A 20,330-nucleotide genomic window follows, 5' to 3' on the forward strand; every position below is an offset into this window, starting at 1 on the left:
CTGATCCTATAGGTCTGGCCCGAACTGAACTGTGCCGAGGCCCTGGTTCTATCCTAGCCTTGACTGGGCTAGGCGAGGCCAAATACTATCAGAGAAAAATACAAGAGGGAAAAAATAAGAAAAAAAAGGTTGGGCTGAGCCGAACTGGGTTGACCCTGTTGTGGCTCAGGTCTAGGTGCAGCACTTGGGCTAGGCTCAGGCCTAGTTTTGTAGGGCTTGGCCTGTCCAGCGTATTGCCCGCCCTCGCTAAGGAAATGCGCCAAACTTGTTTATTGGAGAAGTTTAATTTAATTTGTTCACTTACAATGGTTTAGTTTTTTTATTTTATGTTTATCTGGTTTGTATCATGTTAAGATTATTGGATTACTCTACAATTCCTGATATATTATAATGTTAGAGTGTTAAATTATGAATATTTATCCTAAAAATATTGTCAATTTGAAATAGAGGATTAGAAATCGTGAGACATGGGATGAAATGTTATTGTATCTTATCTTTTATTTTGGCGATAAAGTATTATCACCACAAGCAAGGAGTATGTCATAGAGTTTAAAGAAAGAAGATGGGTGATTAGAGGTTAAATTATTTCGAGGCGACTGCAAAACTTCCTCTTCCTAATGAGGATACTCTTATTTGTATTGATGTCTTTCATGTCCTCGAGTGAGGCGTAATCTCATTTCCTTGTCCAATGTTGATATGGATGGTTTTAAAATGAATGTAAAATTGGGTAAAATGACTCTTATAAAGATGAGATGATTGCAGCAAAGGCCACTCTTTGTGGGAATTTATACTAACGTTGAAATCAATGAAATAAAAGTGCCACCTTCCTCTTATATTACTTATTCCTCTTATTCTAGAAAGCTTTAGTGTATGATATAGAAAATTAAAGAAACATCGGTTATTGATGATTATTCATGCTTAACATGCATATTTAATTTACCATAAAATGAAGCTTTAGAAAAGTTTACATTAAGACAGGGGCTTTACTTAGGTTGAAGGAATAAGCTTATAAGGAAAATTTTTCCCAGGTTACTAGAAAGTCCTCTATTAAAATAATCTTAACACGAAATAATTATCTTGACTTTGACATCAATCCTTATGGTGAGATTCCTAAATGGTGAGATGGAAGAAAATATTTTTGTGAGGCAACTAGAGGGATCTGAGTCCAAAAGAGAAGATTGTAAGATAAGTTCCCCCTATGGGCTAAAATAGTCCTCAAGGTAGTGGTATTTAAAAATTGTTGAATCACTGAAAAATTATGGCTTTGTTAACATAATTTTTTACTACTGTGTATACGTTTGACATAGTAGAGATAGTAATCTCATTTTAGTATTATATGCAGGAGTAATGATACTATGCAATCCTCCCATACCCATGTGAGTACGACCTCAAAAGATCACTATTAAATTTTGACACAGATCTCTAGAAAAGTTATCACATGGGTGTGAGACTTCTTAGTGAATGGGTTTATTGATAACTTTTCTAAATATCTGTGTCAAATATTTAATGGTGATCCTTTGAGGTCCTACTCACATGGATGTGAGAGGGTCTCATAGTATTATTACTCTATATGCAGATGCCATTTTGATTATTGCCATGGTTTTCATAAGATTTTATTATTTTTCTTATTTTTATTTTTCTTGATTGGCTTGTGTTTAGCCTAAGAAGAAAATGTTATAATGAAGTGAAATGGGTACTTGGACATTTGAGAAGTATGGGAAAGCATTGCCAAGGTTAAGAACATAACGAAGGCCTCGTGGGAGAGACTTACGTAAGGGATCTCGATGATATGAGATCAAGCATCGGTTGTGCTGGCAGGTGTGTAGATTCACCTAGAACATGTGTGAAGGCAAGATGGCCTCAAGATCTCAAGAATGAAATTATTGAAGAAGGTGAAGTTTGCCTAAGAAGTACAAGCATGAAGGAAGTTTTCTAATGATTCTAGGACTATTAAAGATCTTTTGAGTCACTAAGGCTATCCATGTTCTTTGGTGGGGCTATACAAAATTCTTCAATGTGACAAACTCTATTACAATTAAAACATCTTTGTAATTTCTTAAAGGACTTTTCTTCTTTCATCTCTCTCTTCTTTTCTTTTTTTGTCTTTTATTTTTCGTTAGTATTAAACTTTGTAAACTTCCTTTGCTCGGCTATAACAGCTTTCTTTGAGCTCTTTCATTTTTCTCTTTGGCTTAGTTACTCTCTTTCATCCCAAGTTTCTTTCAAAAAATTTTAATATATAAATCTTGCTCTGTCTCATCTCGCTATTTCTTGTAATTTTTATACCAAGATTTTTTATTTGTTATTTATTTTTTAAGTTCTCCAAAGTCCATCTCAAATTCTGAAGAAAACCATGGCCTTGAGGACTGTTTAAGCCCATAGACTTCTTTAATTTGCGTATTTTGTTTTCTTGTCCCTAAGACTCATATCCCTCAAGTTGTCTCATTAAAATATCATTTTCTAACTCACTATTCCGGAAGGTTGTCTTTACACCTATTGTGGCGCTAGTTTTTATCAATATCTTTCTATGAATTTGGTAGCTTATAGAAAGTGTTGGCCCAATCACGTCAGATCTTTTTGGTTTTTGAAAATAAATGGAGCCATATAAGCATAAAAATTGATATTTCAATTAAACCAGAAAAATCAAACACTTGGAACGCGATCTTAAATCCTTCATTTTGCGCTAAAATCAAATCATTATGGTTTGCTAGAAGTCTTATCATCATTTTAAAAACCATGCATTAAGATCAACATTATTATCATGCACAAAAAATTAAAACCTGAAATTGAGTATGATGTGAACTTTATCCAAGAGCATTAATAAAGCCAAAGTAAATTCCCAGCAATGCCTAGATTGAACTCCATCTAAATCATATCGAACAAATACAGATGATGCCTTAAGGTTTTCTCCTTACTCATGTAACTTTTACCAAATTTCAAGTACTAATTTAAATAAAAATGGGAACAAAATCATATGAGAAACTCATTGATTTTCTAAAAGTATGCAAACCTTGCTTTGTTCCTTGCCTAGAGAGAAAGTCTGAAAGTATCATTCTAACGCAAGTTTTTTGTTTTTGGAACATTCATAATGAGTTGTATGATTTGATGACGCTTGTGGTTGGGTTTTCAATATTCGACAAGTTGGTTAGTCATCACGATCATGTCATCAAAGTATTCTAACAACGATTGCTTCTCTCTTGTGCTTCTTAGTGAGTTGAGTACAAGGACGTGCCTCTCAAATTTATAAAAGCCCTATAATGATCATAGGATAGTCACAATACCATGTTTCTATTGTTCTTTTTTTCTCACGCACTCCATTCATGGTATTTAAGTAGCAACAAAACATGCATGCAACCCTATACAAAATCAGTGTGTTTCTTCTATGATTTTGTTTCAATTTTTTTATTGCAAATATTATTTGAAATTGGGAAAATGTTCCATGAGCAACGAGAGAACCGTATAGCTTCATTCCTACTTGTTCGATATGATTTAGAAGGAACTCTAATCTTGATATACTTGTTGGAAATTTGTGCTTGGTTAATTAGCTCCTGGATATGGTTCACAAAATGCATACTCAATTTGGGGTTTTGATGTCTTGTGCATGATTGTTTAAGTGTTTATAACATTTCCAGCAAACTGTAGTGATTGATATTTGGCGTGAAAAGAAAGACTTAAGTTGAAAGTGTGCATACTAAGTATCTAATGATTTTCATAGTTTAATTGGAATAAAGCTTTACAGGCTTACATAACTCCATCTATCTCCGAAAATTAAAATGATCCGCTGTAATCCTGTAAATGAATAATAGATCATCACAACAAATACACTTTATTAAGTAAATTAATTTGGAAATTGCACCATGGTTTATGCACTATAGAACCAGAAAGTTTGCATACTCAACTGGCAAGTAATAAGGAGCTACTCTTTTCTGTTTGAGAGGAGTTTGACACATTTCCAAAGGTTTATCTTAACATTGCACATTATATGTGTTGGGTGATTTTGGTCATTAAAGGCTTTATGAGTACTTATAAAATGAAATGATATAGTGGAACATGAACTCAGTAGGATTGTAGACTTTTGTAAACCATACTAAACAAACGATGTTACCTACGTGTAGAAAATTATCCGATAAGGGTTCTAATAGGTCATCCCTTGATGAGGTCGGAGTATATTCGGAAGAGTGAGTTACGGGACTATGCGGCCATTTTGTGTAATGGTCGCCTTCAGAGACCGGAGCCAAAGCCTCATCCATATACCATCACACGATATGCATAATAATAACTGTTTCGAGAAAGCAAACCACCTTTTACGGTGAAGCTTATGCATATGTGAGAGATACTCTTATGCGCCATAGGAGCTGTAGTCGCATCAAGTCTAGGTGACCTTAGCACGTCTCTATGACAGAACTTGAAATCCACAAAACTGAGATTACTACCCATTGGCTCATCAACTAGGCTCTGGTGTCCCACTAATGAGCCCCTGCATGAACTGTGGGTTATAAAAAACACTGGGTCGGTTGATAAAAAGTATGAAATGTAGTCCACGGTTGAGGGTGGAGTGCCCCAAATATTTATTCTTAGACCAAATGGATTTTTATCCCATCTAATGAATTTAATTATATTTATTTTATGATAATATAATTTTAGAAATATTATTTGAATTTTTCTAAATCTCTGGATATTTTATTTATAAAATTTTAATTTATAAAAACGGAGATACTGAATTTTAAAAACTATTAAAAGAGTATTGGGGGCCCATTGTGCACATGGACTCACCATGCCCTAAATTTGTGGGGCTCACGTAGCCACCGTTTCGGTGGCACGTCCCACTTTTAGGAGCCTTTCATATTTTATACGGGTTGAAGATGATAAGAGTAATAACTTTGGATTAGAGGCCAAGTCATTATGAGATTTGAGAAGGTGATTTATCTTATGAAAGATTTAAATGAAACTTTTAGAAAGCATGATAAGGACCTTGCATATTTTTGGATAAAAGACAACATTATGATTAATATTATTTTATTTGATTTATAATGATGGGATAATGGTCAAAGGAAAGAAGAAATAAATATTCTAGCAACTTCCATATTGATCCCCATCTATGGAATGGGGGCTCAAATCTTTCACTTCACAAGTCACCCATGATCAATAGTTTATATTCGATCTACAAGAAGAGGGCAAAGAAATTCTAAATCCTATTTTTGCAATATAATAAGAGGACCCTTGCCCATTTTCTACACCAAAACTTTTTATCGCTCTCTTTCATCCATCTTGGGGGCACACCCCACTTGGGAACGCTTTCTCTCTCATCTTGGAAATCTCTCCCTCTCAAGAAAGCCTAAAGGGGCACGCCCCACTCTCTCCACCTCTTGTAGGCTATGGAGTTCTTATTTTCTCATATCTCAACGATGGATTTATGGTTAAAAGTTTAGACTATGGAGTTTTCTCACTCCCATCTCTCAACTACAGATTTATGGCTAAGAGTTTAGGCTATGAAATTCTTTTCTCTCTCATCTCTCAACTATGGATTTATGACTAAGGGTTTTAAGGTGTAGCAAAAAGAGCATCAATCTCTCTCTAGAACTAGGTTGTTAAAGGAATTAACCTAGGGTTTGAGTCGGTTGTTAAGGGAGTTCACCTATGGTTTGAGTTTATATTTAAAGGGGTTCATGTTCCATTGGTGTGGTTTGTCCAAACTTGCTTTTTCGGTTTAAATTGAAGGTTGACCATTAGACCCCGCACCATCGGAAGGTAGTGACATAGATTGGGTATTTTCTTTTTGTTAATAAAAAGTATGGTTTGAATAGCTTCAAGTTCTTGAGATCTTATTGCATTTTTATTTATTTATTTATTTATTTATTTGAGGTTATTATATTGTAAAAGGACTTCTAATGAGTGATCTATGGAGAAAAAGAAAAGAATTGAAAAAAAAAAAAAAATATTATATAGTTCTGCTGGATCACACGTGTCCCTTCAGTATGTTCTCATTTGAATAAACTTAAGGAGACAAAAAAAGAATCAAAGTAATCCGAAGAACTCACTTTGTACATAAGGCTGTATTGAAACAATTTTAATTAAAAGAATCATTTAGTTGTACAATAAGATTGTCATGCACAATCCAAGATCACCATTGTCTTTGCACCCACTTAACAAAGCGCCCCAAACCCCTGCTTTAGGCTTCCAAGGTATTGCCTTAATAAACTCACAAACCTCTTTAAGCCTACCGGCTCGACTAAGTGAGTCCACTATACATACGTAATGCTCAGTGCTTGGGCTCACTCCGAAGCCCTTAAACATTAAGTCAAAATGAGCCAAGCCCTCATCTACCAAGCCTGAATGGCTGCAAGCCCTGAGAACACTGCTGAAAGTGCTTTCATTTGGCTTCATCCCTAAAGAAAGCATCTCTGAGAAGAGAGAGAGTGTTTCTCTTCCCTAACCATGAAGCCCGTAAGCCCCAATCATTGCATTCCAACACACGATGCTTCTCTCTCTAACATCTTTGAATATCTGAATTGCTTCTTCTAACCTTCCACATTTGGCGTACATATCTATGAGGGCAGTGCATATGAAAGCATTTTGTTCAAACCCATTATGAGTAATACGATCATGTATGTGCTCCCCTAGTTTGAAGTCTCCTAGTTGAGCACATGCTGATAAAACACTAGCCAGGGTCATCTCATTTGGCTCGAAATCCATTTGATAAAAGAGTTCTCTGGCTTTATGGGGTTGTTTGTTCTGTGCATAACCAGATATCATTGAATTCCATGAGTATAGATTTCTTTGATTAGGGATACTACCAAATATAAGCTCTGCACTTTTGATATCCTTGCATTTGCAGTACATAGATTGTAATGCATTGATTAGATGGATATTGAATTCCAGTCCAATTTTGAGTACATATCCATGAACCCATATGCCTCGGTTTAGAAGTTTGAGCTCACCACAAGCACTAGGAACACTCACAAGGGTAATAGGGTCTGGATTTATAAGTATAAGAAGCATTTGGGCAAAGGTTTCCAAGGCTTCTCTGCAAAATCCAGTTTGTGCACATCCGTGTTCCATGAAACCACATCTTGCACAGAAATGTCTTCGAACACTGACAGCCTAGATTCTAATACATGAAAACAATGGCATTTTGGGCAGCTATATTTTGTGAAAAACCCAATTTGATTTTCCAAGAGTGGATTAATCTCCCAAATGCAAGTGACTCTAAACAGTCACAAGAGGAAAGAACACCTATTAAAGTAGCTAGGTTACATCTCTGACTAGAATTCAGAAAATCTCAAAAAAGAATCACGACATCTCTTGAAAAGCCATTATTTGAATATCCCGCAATCATGGTGTTCCATGTGATCAAATCTCTCTCATCCATCTTTTCAAGAAGCAACATTGCTGAACTTATATCAGAGCATTTTGTGTACATGTCTATCAAACTGTTAATCACAGTCAAATCCAAACCCAATTCTCTTCGAATCACAAATCCATGTATAAACTGGCCATGCTCCAACAGTTTTGATTTTGAGCAATGTGAAATTAGAGTCACCACAATAACTGAATCAGGCTTGAGACCATCTGATTCCATCTCCTCCAAAAGGCCAAAAGCTTCTGAAACTCTTTCATTCTCTATGAAAGCATTGATCATTGAATTCCAAGAGACCAAGTCCCTAGAAACCAATCTTTCAAAGACCTTACAAGCATATTCAATATCATTGATTTTTGAGTAAAATGAAATGAGCGAATTACACATAGAAATATGAGCATTTCCAAACCCTCTTATGAATCCCCAACAATGAATAGACTTTCCAATGTTTGGGTTCCCTAAATCATGGCAGGCTGAATTATGACCGATAGAGTTATTGAATCTGGCATGGCATTGGACAGCACCATTTTTCTGAAATACCCAAGGGAATTTTCAGGCTTTTGGCAATGCAAACACCCCCAAATCATCGTATTCCAAGCTTCAGTTTCTCTAAAATGCAATCTCTCAAAAATGGTCTTTGCACTCCTCAAATCCTTGCACTTTGCATACAAATCAATGAGAGCATTTTCCACTGAAAACCCGGAGTCCAATCCGTGCCTTAAACTAAACCCAGGAATGGACATACCCAAAGTCATAAGTCCCAAATGGGATAATGCAGGGATAACAATTACCAAAGCAGCGGAATCAATCCCCACATTGTCCATTTGCATTTGCCTGAACAAATCCAAGGCCTCTTCATAACACCCATTCCTTCGTAAACCAGCAATCATTGAGTTCCAAGCCACCAAATCTTTGAAAGGAAGGCTTTTAAAGAGAAACCAAGAAGAACCCAATTCACCTACATTCGTGTACATGGTGAAGAGAGAAGTTGCAGAGGAAACATGAGATAGACATCCACTCTTCTCAGCCAGGCAATGAAGACACTTGCCTTGTTGTAGAGAGAGATTCGACCGAATGGCTGAAAGGGCAGTGAGGAACGTGGTTGAATCTAGTTTGATGCCTGATTGCCTCATGAGGTTTATAGAGAGAAAAGTTTTGTTGGGGCAATGAGTATAAGCACAAAGGAGCGTGTTCCATGAGCTTAAGTCTGGATGGGTTATTTTGTCGAACAGTTGTTGGGCTTCTGGAGAGAGAAAGCATCTGGCATAAAAGTGGAGGACAGAGGTTTGGAGAAAGGGGTCGTTGGGGTGGAGACCGAGCTTGATGCAGTGGGAATGGAGGGCTCAGCCTTCCGGCACGGCTGAGAGGGAGGCACAAGCCCTGGCCATTAGAGAGAGAAAGCGGGCTTGGGGTGAGAGTAGGCCTAGTCTGGGCATGGATCATGGCTACTCTATCTCTATATATCGAGTGAAGTTAAAAATCAAACTCAGGAACCAATGGCTCAGGCCTTTCCCCTTCCACTCACAAAAGTTTGGCACCGCATGTATAATCTCTCTCTCTCTCTCTCTCTCTCTCTAAATCTTTGCTACGGCATGTAGAATCTCTTTCTCTCAATTGGGGTTTCCTTTTATTTAGCATTGTCGCCTCTCCTTTAATGCACAGGTATTACAAAGATACAAATGGAAATATAAATCCCATAAGCATTTCAAGCATGACACATTTATACGGCATCTAGAGTGGATTTTACAATTAGATTTGAGGAATACAAAAAATTATCAAAGTTGCCCATGTTTTTTTCTTGCATTATTATAGCTTGGCTTCGATAATGGGGTTGGGCTTGGGCTTGGGCTTCAATTATGCCCAAGCTAAAGTCCGGGCTTCTATTCTTACCTAACACATTCAAACACCACTAATTATTTTAAAACTGCGCAGGTGCTCATCATCCCCACTGCATTACCCAAAAAAAAGAAAAAAAGTTGTATCTTCTCTCTTTTCACAACCCTACCCTATTATAATGAATCTTATTTCTTTGATAGGTGTATTATCATTATTAATAGGAACCACTTTAGTTCTTTCTCCTTTTAAATGAAGGTATTCGCGCTTAGATGGTGAATCTTATTTCTTTGATAGGTATGTGAACATTGAGATTAGGAGGCCCTTTGTCTCCTCCTCGGTTTCTCCTTCGGAACAAAGGTATTTGCGCTTGATGGCGGCTCAAATTTGCCTCATGAAAACTTTATATTCCTTGAGGATGTTCTACCCCGTCCATTTGTGAAGGTTCATTTGAAACTGAAAACCTGTTCAACATTAGTTGGACAAGTGGGCAATGTTAGGATTTACTAGAAAAATATTAGTTCGATGAGCGTCCTCTAGTAAGAGTAATCATGAACCGTATAGATCATCCTCATGGGGTGGTGACGGGAGGGACCTAATTGGTAGAAACAAACCCATAATCCCTTGGGGTTATCCTGTGTTTGGTAGATGAAATAGGAAAAAGAATAAATATAGTAATAGTTCTACTCTTTATCATTGTCAATAAAACAAGTCAGGTAAACGGCGGCATTGGGTGAACAACGTGGGATTGAATGCGCTAATGGTGAATTCACGATCCACTACCTTGATCAACTTGGTTATATATGCCCATACCTATCTTTCTTTCTCTTTTCTCTGAATCTCTAGGAAAATGTATGAAGCTAAAAGAATCCAAGTCTCTATTTATTCATCATTTTATTATCTTATAAATCAAGGAAAAGTGATGAAAAGTTTAATGATTTTGTGGAAGATACATTAATTATTGATTTGTGTGCCATAAAACGAAAAGAGAAAAATATTTTACTGGACTAAGAAAAAACTAGCCATGCTAGAACTGTCAAAGTGAAGTAAATAAATTCATTGAAATGAAAGAAATTATCAGGTAAATAGAGCAACAATACCAAATATCTTGTTCATAGCACAAGACTTTTCTACTTAAGTATCCAGCGCTCCACGCTTCTTTGTGATAATATATATCATGTAAGCTTTCTCCAATTATTTGTGATCAGCTACATGATTCGCGGATTCTACCATTTTATTCATAAATTTAGGATTCATGACAAGATTTGATAAAGTTTTACATTGGTCAACCTACCTAACACAAACCCTCCTCTGTTACTCGAGGCCAGCCAAGCTATAATTATGTCCTACTTAGGGCCAGCGAAGGTATAATTATGTGCCAAAAAAAAGGAAAACATTTGAAAGAAAAGGTTAAAATTTGAGAGGAAGAGAGTTGTATAAAAGAGGGTCTTTACGGGCTGCTTCGAACTTTATCATGCCGCTTGAAACGAAAGAAAATAAGTGGTTTTATGTGTAATGCTGAATTTGAGGGGTTCATATTCTCTCCAATCAATGTAAAGTAACTACTACCATTTTAAATCACAAAAATGTGCAAATCAATCATCACATACACTTTCAAAGGCTGAAGGACCGAAGAAATCCAGCAATATTTAGCGACATCCATATTCTGCATAATACTGACCAAGATTGGAAAAAAAAAAAAAAACAGGGAGAGAGAATTGAGAGAGGAAAATAATTCAAAGACTAAGCACCAACATAAATGCAATCTATAAACCTGCTCCCTATACTAGGATTAATTAAATTATATATATGCACTTTTGATCGGTGAGGACTTTAAACTTTTTTTTAACCCATCCCAAGCCTAGATAAAAAGGGCAGACACCATAAAAATTTGTCACATCTTATCATGTATCCTATAAGAGAAGAATTAAAGCTTGGATGGTGATATATATACCCATGGAAAATTATACAATAAGACCATTTACCTTTTACATAAAATGGTTACAGTTAATCTTTACCGTTGGATGTGAAATTGAGTTGTTGCATTTATTCTATTGACCAAGCTCACTATTCGAAAGAATTTTTCTCGAACTTTGTGAGCCACTCAAGCTATTAAATTTTACATTAGATAATTACAAATAATTATGACCTGTTTGTACCATAGGTAAATGATCTTGTTATATACAGCCCTTATACCCATCATGATCAAGTTTAAAACTTTTGCATTTTATACTCTCATGCCAAATTAGACCCATTGGTAATCAAAATTATTGGAATTTCGGCATCTCGATTTGGGGAATTGGTGGGGTTCCAATTTTTAATGTTGTTTTGAGGTTTTCAACTCCAGCCATGAGCCCAGACACCAAATTCTAGGCTCTATTGATCAAGTTGTCGAAATACATTGAGGAGATAGTGAAGTCCTAAATTAATGTAGGCAGGACCGTTTGTTGGTTGGGCAAATTAAAATCACATTTTGAGATAAGCTAAAGAATAGCAAAAATATTTCATGCTCCTGAGTAGGCGTACTATTCATTTACTCCCGCAGTGAGAACCTTTAGGACATTTTGGGTATGTTACCTCTTCAAACCATATATCATACTCAATAAAAAATTCTTAGAAATTCTATTCTCTAGTCTTTCTCAAGATTAAATATCTAATTTTTGAAGGGTGAGATCTAAGTGTCAGAAAACTCCAATTATTTTTCTTTCGAATGTAATTATCTAGTGGATTTTAGGCGGTTCTCAAAATTTTGGATAAGAAAAAATCTTCCCAAGTTAGTCTCCTGTTGGAGGGAGTAAGCGTACATTATATGCTCCCACAAGAACACAATATACATGCTCTAAAGAATAAGCACTCATTAAAACATAAAAAGCGTGGATAAATACAAACATACATACAACATATCTCAATGAAAAGTTTGAAAGAAACATAAATATGCTCATTCACACATGCACATGCATATACCAACTTCCATTAACATCCATAGGAAAATGGTGTAAAATCATATACTTTTAGCACAAGGAGGTCATAACTATTCTTAGCTATAGTTGTAAAATCTGACCGACTGATAGTTGTAAAATCTGACCGATTGAAGTCTGCCTCAGCATTCGAGAAATTTTATTTTGGAGTTTGTGCCAAATGAATGATATATCCCCAACTACCTCATTTCATGTTTAACAATCAATAATGATTGTAACTTCCTTATACCAAAAGTAATCAGGAAAAATTACAAAAAAAAACAAAAAACCAAGACTACACTTTCTATGCAACTTACCCCATGCTAACTTTCTTTCTCACTTTTTTCTCCAAAATACAATTTCTATGCAAATACCCCCCAAACCAAATAAAAAATAAAAAAAATATCTAAACTACCTTCCCTTACTTTTGCCTTACCTACACCTCTCTCTCCTCTATCCCACCAAAATAGGGGCTCCGGCACTATGTAAATGTGGCCCGGCAGTAGGGCTCTGACACTATGTAAAGCGTAGTCCGGTAGTAGGGCTCCAGCACTATGTAAAGTATGGTTTGGCAGTAGGGCCTCGGCATTGTGTAAAATGCAATTCGGCAATAGGGCTTCGAAACTGTATAAAGTGCGGTTCAGCAAAGGGCGGTCCAGCAATAGATGTTACTAGATTCCAAGGCTCCGGCACCATGTAAAGGGCAGTCTGACAATACTCAGTTTTGGTCCGATAGTTGTTTTAGGATGGTCCGGCATTTATGTGCTTCGGCAATGTGATGGTGTGCTCCGGCAATGTGCTACTGGGTCTAAAAGTCAACGTCAAATCTGGCAAAAATGATTTTTGTGTACGGGAAGGGCATTTCTGTCGAAAAAAAATGAAGTTTTTTCCTTAGGGGGTATTTATATAGAAAGTTTGTTTTGGGCAAAAAAGTGAGAAAACAAATTAAGTTGGGGTAAGTTGCATAGAAAGGGTGGTCTTGGGGGTTTTCTATAATTTTCCCAATTAATTATTCTTATTACATACATATCCTATAGAAGAAATTGTGTACCATAAGGACCGTTCATTTTTGGTAAAAGGAGTTCACAATCACTCTTAGTTATTGAATATGAAATTTGATATATTGATGCTTGTCACAATATTTGAGATATATTATTTTTGACTTTATACTAATTAATGACTTGTCTCTAACTATCCAATTTCACATCTAATGATCAATAATGACTCTGACCTGCTTATACCAAAATTAATTGGTCTTAATGTATTTCATTCTTTTTTGTTAATCATAGGATGAAGCGTCCCATTCGACAACGGCCAAAGAAAATGGAGCATTACTTGGTTGACGGCATCTTTGAATTTTTGAAATCTTATATGGAGAAACTACTAGGAAACCTATATTCTTTCAAATATCCAAGTTTGGGATTTGATTTTGCAATCTATAAAGGGATTACCTTTTGTGGAAATATTTGCAGATGATCCAAAGTGCATCTCCATTCTTTTCAACGTATATTCGCAAAATCATAAGAAAAATATGAGAAATTTCCTCCACAACTACTTACCAATTGCAATGGAAGATGAAGTATTTAGCATCAAGGAAGGTCGATGTCTATAAAAAAAAATGGATATTATTTTATCCCATGACTTCTCTTTTTCTTCTTAAGTTTTCCACATAAGCATCGTTGATTACGAAAGGTTTCTTTCTTCATTGTAAAAGAAAATGCTTTTTGATGTCATTATACTTGAGAAGGGTTGGTATTGCATCTACATACTGTGGATGCTCAAAAGGTGCTTGTGCACCTTTAATGGTTCGGATTGAACAATCCTCATCCAAGGGCTAAAAATAAATTGTATTTTTATTTTTTATTTTAATTTAACTATGATATTGATCTGAAATTTGGGTTTTAGCCTCATTTTAATAAGTAAATCAAATAAAAATAAAAAAAAATATTTTGAATAAAAACATTGATTAAAATAAATTTAGCGGTATTTTATTTTTTTATTTAACATATTTTTAATTTTTTTTATTGAATTATATATATATAAATAAATTTACACCACAAATTTAGATAAATTTGTTAAAATAAAATATAATTAAATTTTGACGGTTAGATATGAACATGTGGGATCTCAACCATTGAAAAGGTGCTTATGCAGCTTACTTTTCCTCGAAAGAATTTCATCTGCTTGGGGTGGAGGATTGGTAAAAGATTTTTAAAAAGGTGGTAAAAGATTCAAATAAGAAGCGGATTCCCTTTGATGAAGAAGTACATGCACATAACTGTTGCTTTACTCCATTCAACTGGTCAAAAGGAGGAGCTACAAAGTGGGGAATGTAAGAAGAATAATTTTAATATGGCAACCCATTTGTACTTCGGAAAACACTGGTTGTCACCACAGTGCACAAAAAGGCAACACAAAGTAAACCTCATGTGTATTGTGATAAAGGAGAAGTCCAAGAGGCTAGAAAACTATCCCATTTGGATTGAGCAAAATCACAAACACTTGAATTATGGGGATGGGCTTTCTTTGACATGTATATAGACGCTGGGTCATGAACTCTCGGCCCAAATCTAGACATGAATTGCCCTGCCTAGACTAGCACATACATATTTGGCTAGATTAGCAGAGAAGGATTCCTTGTTAGTCGTACGAATGAAATTCAAGACATCATATTAGACGTCCTGCCATCTTAATTATCTAGCCTTGAGTGTCTTCCTGCAAGCAATGTATACTGACTGACTCGGGCTTGGGCAAAGCCAAATTGGGCTGGGCCCATTGCTTGGCCTACCACAGTACCAGGGAAAAAAATATTGCTCGGTCATTTTCATACATGGGAGACTCAGAATCAATTTCAAATCTAAGGGATTCTCACAATTTCAACTTAAAGTGAAAAATAGAAAAATAGGAAAACTTACTTTCTTCTTTTATTTTGGATTGTCGATCTCCCGTTGTAGAAAAATTTTCCCTTAAAAGTTTTAAAGGACACAGTTTATATGAGCCCATGTAGAAATGAGTCATCTCTTAAAAATCTCTTTTTGAGATGGATTTGTGGACCTAATTTTAAGGACATGTAATCTCCGACATGGATATCATGAATACAAATAAATAAATAAATCTTGAAAATTAAAAATAATAATTCTATTAAAAAAAAATTTAGACCGCTAATTTCAATTGTTTTTAGATGGACCACCTATTTGCATCCATCTTTTAAGACGGGTGCTTTATATTAGGGGACTGCAGATGTAGAAATGCAGTCCCTGCCGTATCAAATAATTTTCCAAGTTTAAAACATAGCTCTCCCTCTCTCTCTCTCTCTGTCTCAAGAAAATTGCATTTCTTTGATATAAAGGATACCCAAGAAGCAAGATCAGCGTAGTGATGTCATGAGGTACGTATCTGATCCGGATCATATGCCTTTCAGTTCACGTGCAGAGGAAGGGACCCTTACCCGGAATCAAAGGTCAAGTGTTTGAAAATAATTGAAAGAAAAAGGTCGGCTGGGCCCAATAATTTAATTTAGGGCCCCACCTCTAGGGTCTCCTATTAGGGTTGACCAAATTTTCATGCATTCCCCCACTTAATAGTCTAATAGGCTTGCTAGTGGAATAGAAGATGGTTATGCAAATACTAAGAAGCAAGTATGCTCTTTTTTTAAAAGGGTGAAGCGTGCATTTTGACCAAGTTTTTCTCTCATTATTTGTATCTCCTTAGTTTCTCACTCTTCTAGAAATTTATTGTTAATCCAATGTGTCTCTCAAGGATGTAAATGGGCTAGGATTGGGCTGGGCTAGGTTGGGCTTAAAAAGATGAAACAAAAAAGACAGGCCGAATCGAACTGGGCTGGCACTAACCCTTGGGACATTGCTTGTGGGCCAAGCCCTACTTGTTTTAATTGACTGGGCTGGGCCAACCGGCCCAGTCCCAAGCCTACTCTCTCTCTCTCTCCAGGGCACCACAAAACTTAATGAACGTAACTTAGTACTGCTGATCATAACTTGTAGCTATTCTCATTATCTTGATTATTATTCACTTAATATTAGATAAGATAATAGTCGGCCATGCATATGCCAAATACCACCGCACCAGTACCTTAGGTGGGGACAGGTGGCGACGTTCCACATGGCCACTTGTCATCCTGTTAACAGCACAAACACATTTGCATCAATCTGACTTTCGGCAACACTCTTTATCCATCCCCTTCCTTTTTTTTGTCCACATTTTTTTTGTTTTTTTTTCTCAAATTTCATTTCCCAATTTCCTTGCTTTATAAGGAGGACGACGCCCATGCCTCACACCAAACCACTAAACCCACTAAATCAAACTTTCCCCAAAAAAACCCTAACTCCCGAAACCCTAGGCCACCAATCAATTCATCGCCATTTCCTCCCCAAGCAACCAGTCAATTCATCGACAATTACTCGCCAAACCCCTATGCAACCATACATTTCCTCGCCAAAACCCTAAGCAACCAATCAATTCAACTCGCCAATTACTCGCCAACCCCTAAGCAACTCGCCAAAACCCCAGGTGGCCAATCAATTCATCGCCAATTACTCGCCACACCCCTAAGCAGCCACACATTTCGTCGCCAATTCATCGCATGAGAAGGAGAAGGATGGGACTCATCTCACTCGGCGATTCCAAGCACCAAATCGGCTCAATTGACCGTGGACATGGCTCCGTTATCGACGAAATCCCGGGCCTCATCCGAGTCTACAAGGATGGCCACGTGTACCGCTATCCTGTCGTCCAAGAGTCCCCATGTACGATTGAAACTGGCGTGTCATCACGAGATTTCTCAATAGATTGTGGCTTGTGGGCCCGCTTCTATGTGCCAAACCGGGTAGATAAGCCCGCTCTATTAATCTACTTTCATGGCGGTGGCTTTTGTGTCGGCTCGGCGGCTTGGAAATGCTATCATGAGTTTCTTTCCAAGTTAGCCGTGAAATCGGGCTGTGTTATAATGTCAGTGAACTATCGGTTGGCACCAGAGCACCCGCTACCAGCAGCTTATGACGACGGATTTGTGGCTTTAACATGGGCGATTCGGCGTGTCGGAGCCGGCTCAGGAGCTGATGACCCGAGCAGATGGCTCGCACGTTGCGACTCTTCACGTGTTTTCCTTGCAGGTAAGTTTTAGAAACCTATTATGATAAAGCATTTAGGCCAGTGCCCACCTATATATAACGGTATTGGCCATTGTTTGTGGACCTGATTATGTCATTCAAGGCACAGTATGATCTACGTGACCCGGAACAAAATCGGGTGTGGGTCATAAGGGTTAGGGTTCCATTGATGCTTTAATTTTCTTAAGGTTCTTTTAGTACTTTATAGGTTGTCATGCACGATCTATTCTATACCTTCCAATGCATAGGATATTGGTTCTCGATCCGATTTTAATTATTATTTTTGAGTTTTTAGTAGCACCCTACTGAAGAAAAAACAACAAAAATAATTAGATTTGGTAAGAAGTCTTCAGACCAAGGGGCAATTTTGAAAAAATTGAAAAAAAACGGGTTGGCCGATATTCTTTGTAATTTTCACCAATAAATGGAAAATTTTGTATTTTAGAAAAAATTTTATGATTTGTCTGTAAATCACTCTTATATTTATTTATCCAAATAATGTTCATAACTCTCACGTAAAGTATACTATCCTATCCCTGGGAAAATATCCTCCCCTTAATACATAAGCACAGTGTTGGGAACTTCTACTCATTATCCACTTACAATCCAATTTATATAAAGATATGGATAACTCTCAGTTTATATCGAAGATGATCTTGCGTCTTTTTCATAACACACAGTTACATAACTACGGTCATAGTATAACCTCCACATTATGACAGTTGTTTGAACCATGAAATTGCAGGAGATAGTGCAGGAGCAAACATAGCACACCACGTGATGGCTCGACATGGCTCTGAGCCAGGATCTCGGCTCAGCTTGAGAGGAACCATTCTTATCCAACCCTTTTTTGGGGGCGAGCCACGAACCGACTCCGAGAAGCACTTGGTTCAGCCACCAGACTCGGCACTAACTTTAGCGACTTCCGACACATATTGGCGGCTTGCTTTGCCACCTGACTCGAGCCGTGACCACTTCTGGTGTAATCCGCTGTCCTCCAAATCACCTCTAAAGTTAGAGGAGGTTAAACTCCCTGCTATTTTAGTGTGTGTTTCTGAGAATGATATATTGAAAGATAGAGATTTGGGTTACTGTGAGGGTCTGAGGAAAATGGGAAAGAAGGTTCAAGTTATGGTTTATGGGGGAGTCGGCCATGCTTTCCAAGTGCTTCATAATTCACCTATGGCTGGGATTCGAACCCTCGAACTTATATCACATGTGGCTAACTTCATAAACTCATAGCCATTATGCAAACCTTTTCTTCTTCTTTTTTTATTTTTGAGGGGGGTGGTTGTAAAAGTTTGGGTTGTTTTATTTGTAGTCTTGTTTTTGGGTCAGTGAAAAGAAAATAGAGGATGTGAAGTTTGCTTGAGTATTTGATTATTGGAATGTAAAGTAGAGAGGAAAAGCATGGAAATTATATTCTTGTTACTTTTGGATTTTCCTCCATTGTTTTGGTTTTGTTTGGTGGGTAGTTGACTTCGAACTAGCAAGCTTAATTTTTATTTTTATTTTTTTGTGTTTGGTAACCAACCGTGTATATTCCTACCATTGAGTGAAATGAGATAAACGTGTTTATTTGTAGAAGAATACAATCACAATTTGACCATTGATGGGGATTTGGGAGAAGTAGAAAAAGCTTTTTGTAAGGCTGGTTGCTTGTGTAATGGGGGTTAGGTAGATGTTAATAAAAAAATATATAAAGAGATCATATATTTTTAATATAAATAGGTCATAATTATTCTTGTCCATCGTATTTCAAATCTGGTGGTTGAGAGTATGTTATTGTATAGATTCAAAGTTTAAAAACAAAATTATCAAACTCTGTCCCTAACCTAGACAGGAAATGCTTGGCCGCAAGTAAAGCCCCTTGTGCGATTGAAAAGAAAATGCACTCTCAGCACTTGATGAACTACCTATGTTGGTAATTGCCCTTGTTCCTATCTGTTTTACAGGCAGGCAAGAGCGAAGCCACGATTTAGAATGAGGGGCTGTTCGCCTTTGGAAACTGAAGTTAGGGGACCCGACGTTTATAGAGAAATTTCATGGAAATGTTATAATATATGTTTCTTTATTACATAGGAATTATATTAAAAGAGCCCAAGTGGAGTATTAGATGGGACCTTCCCACAAAACTAAGATTTTTTTTTTGTTTTAATCTGGATGTCTGCCCTTCATTAACTAACAAAATTGAAGTACACGTGCAATGGGCTATACAAAATTGTCCATGAAGGCTTTAAAAAAATTTAAAACCTTCTAACTCCAAGGTTCCTTGTCTAAGCGTCCTATGCCTATTATTATCCATGTAAGCATGACTGAAATATACTAATAAACTCATGGAATGTCTTTGATTTCATCAATAATCGGTAGGAGGAGATTCCATAAGCTTTTTATGTTCCACCCATAAGCCATATAGTATTATATGTGCCTCCAGTACCACTGATCCGTCTGTTACCAATCGTTGATCTTTTAGGACTGCTCACTGAACAGTTTGAGCCTGTGTAGGTGAGGATGTATCTTACTGAATGATCTCTAACCACTCCACCAACTCAGCAGGTCCAGGCTTCCGAAAAAAACAGCTGCCAAAATTCAACTTAAGGAGGCGCGTTGGTGGTAGATCCCAGTCGTTCATTTTTTTATTGCTTGGTGGGAACTGAGATTAAGGAGGCGCCTTGGTGGTAGATCCCAGTCGTTCATTTTTTTATTGCTAGGTGGGAACTGAGAAAAAAGGGTTGAGGTCGTGGTGGTAGTACTACTTACGCCTTAGCTAAGGTCTAAGCTTCCATTCTCATCTAATGCATTAAAAAACCACTAACAATTTCAAAACTTCCATTCTCATCAAATGCATTAAAAAACCAGTTATATCGGTTGAACCAACCAATTTATCAGTTAAGCCGGTTGAACCACTTCCGGCCCCATATCCGATCAACCATCTTGAATTGATTTTTTTTATTCCGATCAAGAGATACATGTACCAATAGAAGGGATAATCTCATAACATAAGTAGATATGGAGCTTATATGCGCTTGGAAGATGATGGGTAGTGATGCAAGACCA

At 36.9% G+C, this 20,330-nt stretch overlaps 3 protein-coding genes across 3 annotated transcripts; 1 reads left to right on the forward strand and 2 right to left on the reverse strand.

Moving 5' to 3' along the window:
• Positions 1-6,429: 6,429 nt before the first annotated feature.
• On the reverse strand, positions 6,430-7,059 carry LOC148782560 (pentatricopeptide repeat-containing protein At2g03380, mitochondrial-like). Its single transcript, XM_088864659.1, has one exon. It carries the CDS (start codon positions 7,057-7,059, stop codon positions 6,430-6,432), a length of 630 nt encoding a protein of 209 aa, XP_088720785.1.
• A 220-nt stretch (positions 7,060-7,279) lies between these two features.
• Positions 7,280-8,490, reverse strand: LOC105420497 (pentatricopeptide repeat-containing protein At1g11290, chloroplastic-like). The gene is made up of 2 exons (XM_088864660.1): positions 7,843-8,490; positions 7,280-7,684 (listed from the first exon to the last, which is right to left on the reverse strand). The coding sequence occupies exons 1-2, from the start codon at positions 8,488-8,490 to the stop codon at positions 7,280-7,282; spliced, it is 1,053 nt and encodes a 350-aa protein (XP_088720786.1).
• A 7,953-nt stretch (positions 8,491-16,443) lies between these two features.
• On the forward strand, positions 16,444-18,857 carry LOC18421947 (putative carboxylesterase 17). Its single transcript, XM_006826730.3, has 2 exons — positions 16,444-17,276; positions 18,019-18,857. The coding sequence occupies exons 1-2, from the start codon at positions 16,748-16,750 to the stop codon at positions 18,513-18,515; spliced, it is 1,026 nt and encodes a 341-aa protein (XP_006826793.2). The 5' UTR covers positions 16,444-16,747; the 3' UTR covers positions 18,516-18,857.
• The last annotated feature ends 1,473 nt before the right edge of the window (positions 18,858-20,330 follow it).

The sequence above is a fragment of the Amborella trichopoda genome, chromosome 4 (genome assembly GCF_054954075.1).
Source record: "Amborella trichopoda isolate Santa Cruz 75 chromosome 4, AtrichopodaSantaCruz75HAP2 v2.0, whole genome shotgun sequence".
Taxonomy (NCBI): domain Eukaryota; kingdom Viridiplantae; phylum Streptophyta; class Magnoliopsida; order Amborellales; family Amborellaceae; genus Amborella; species Amborella trichopoda.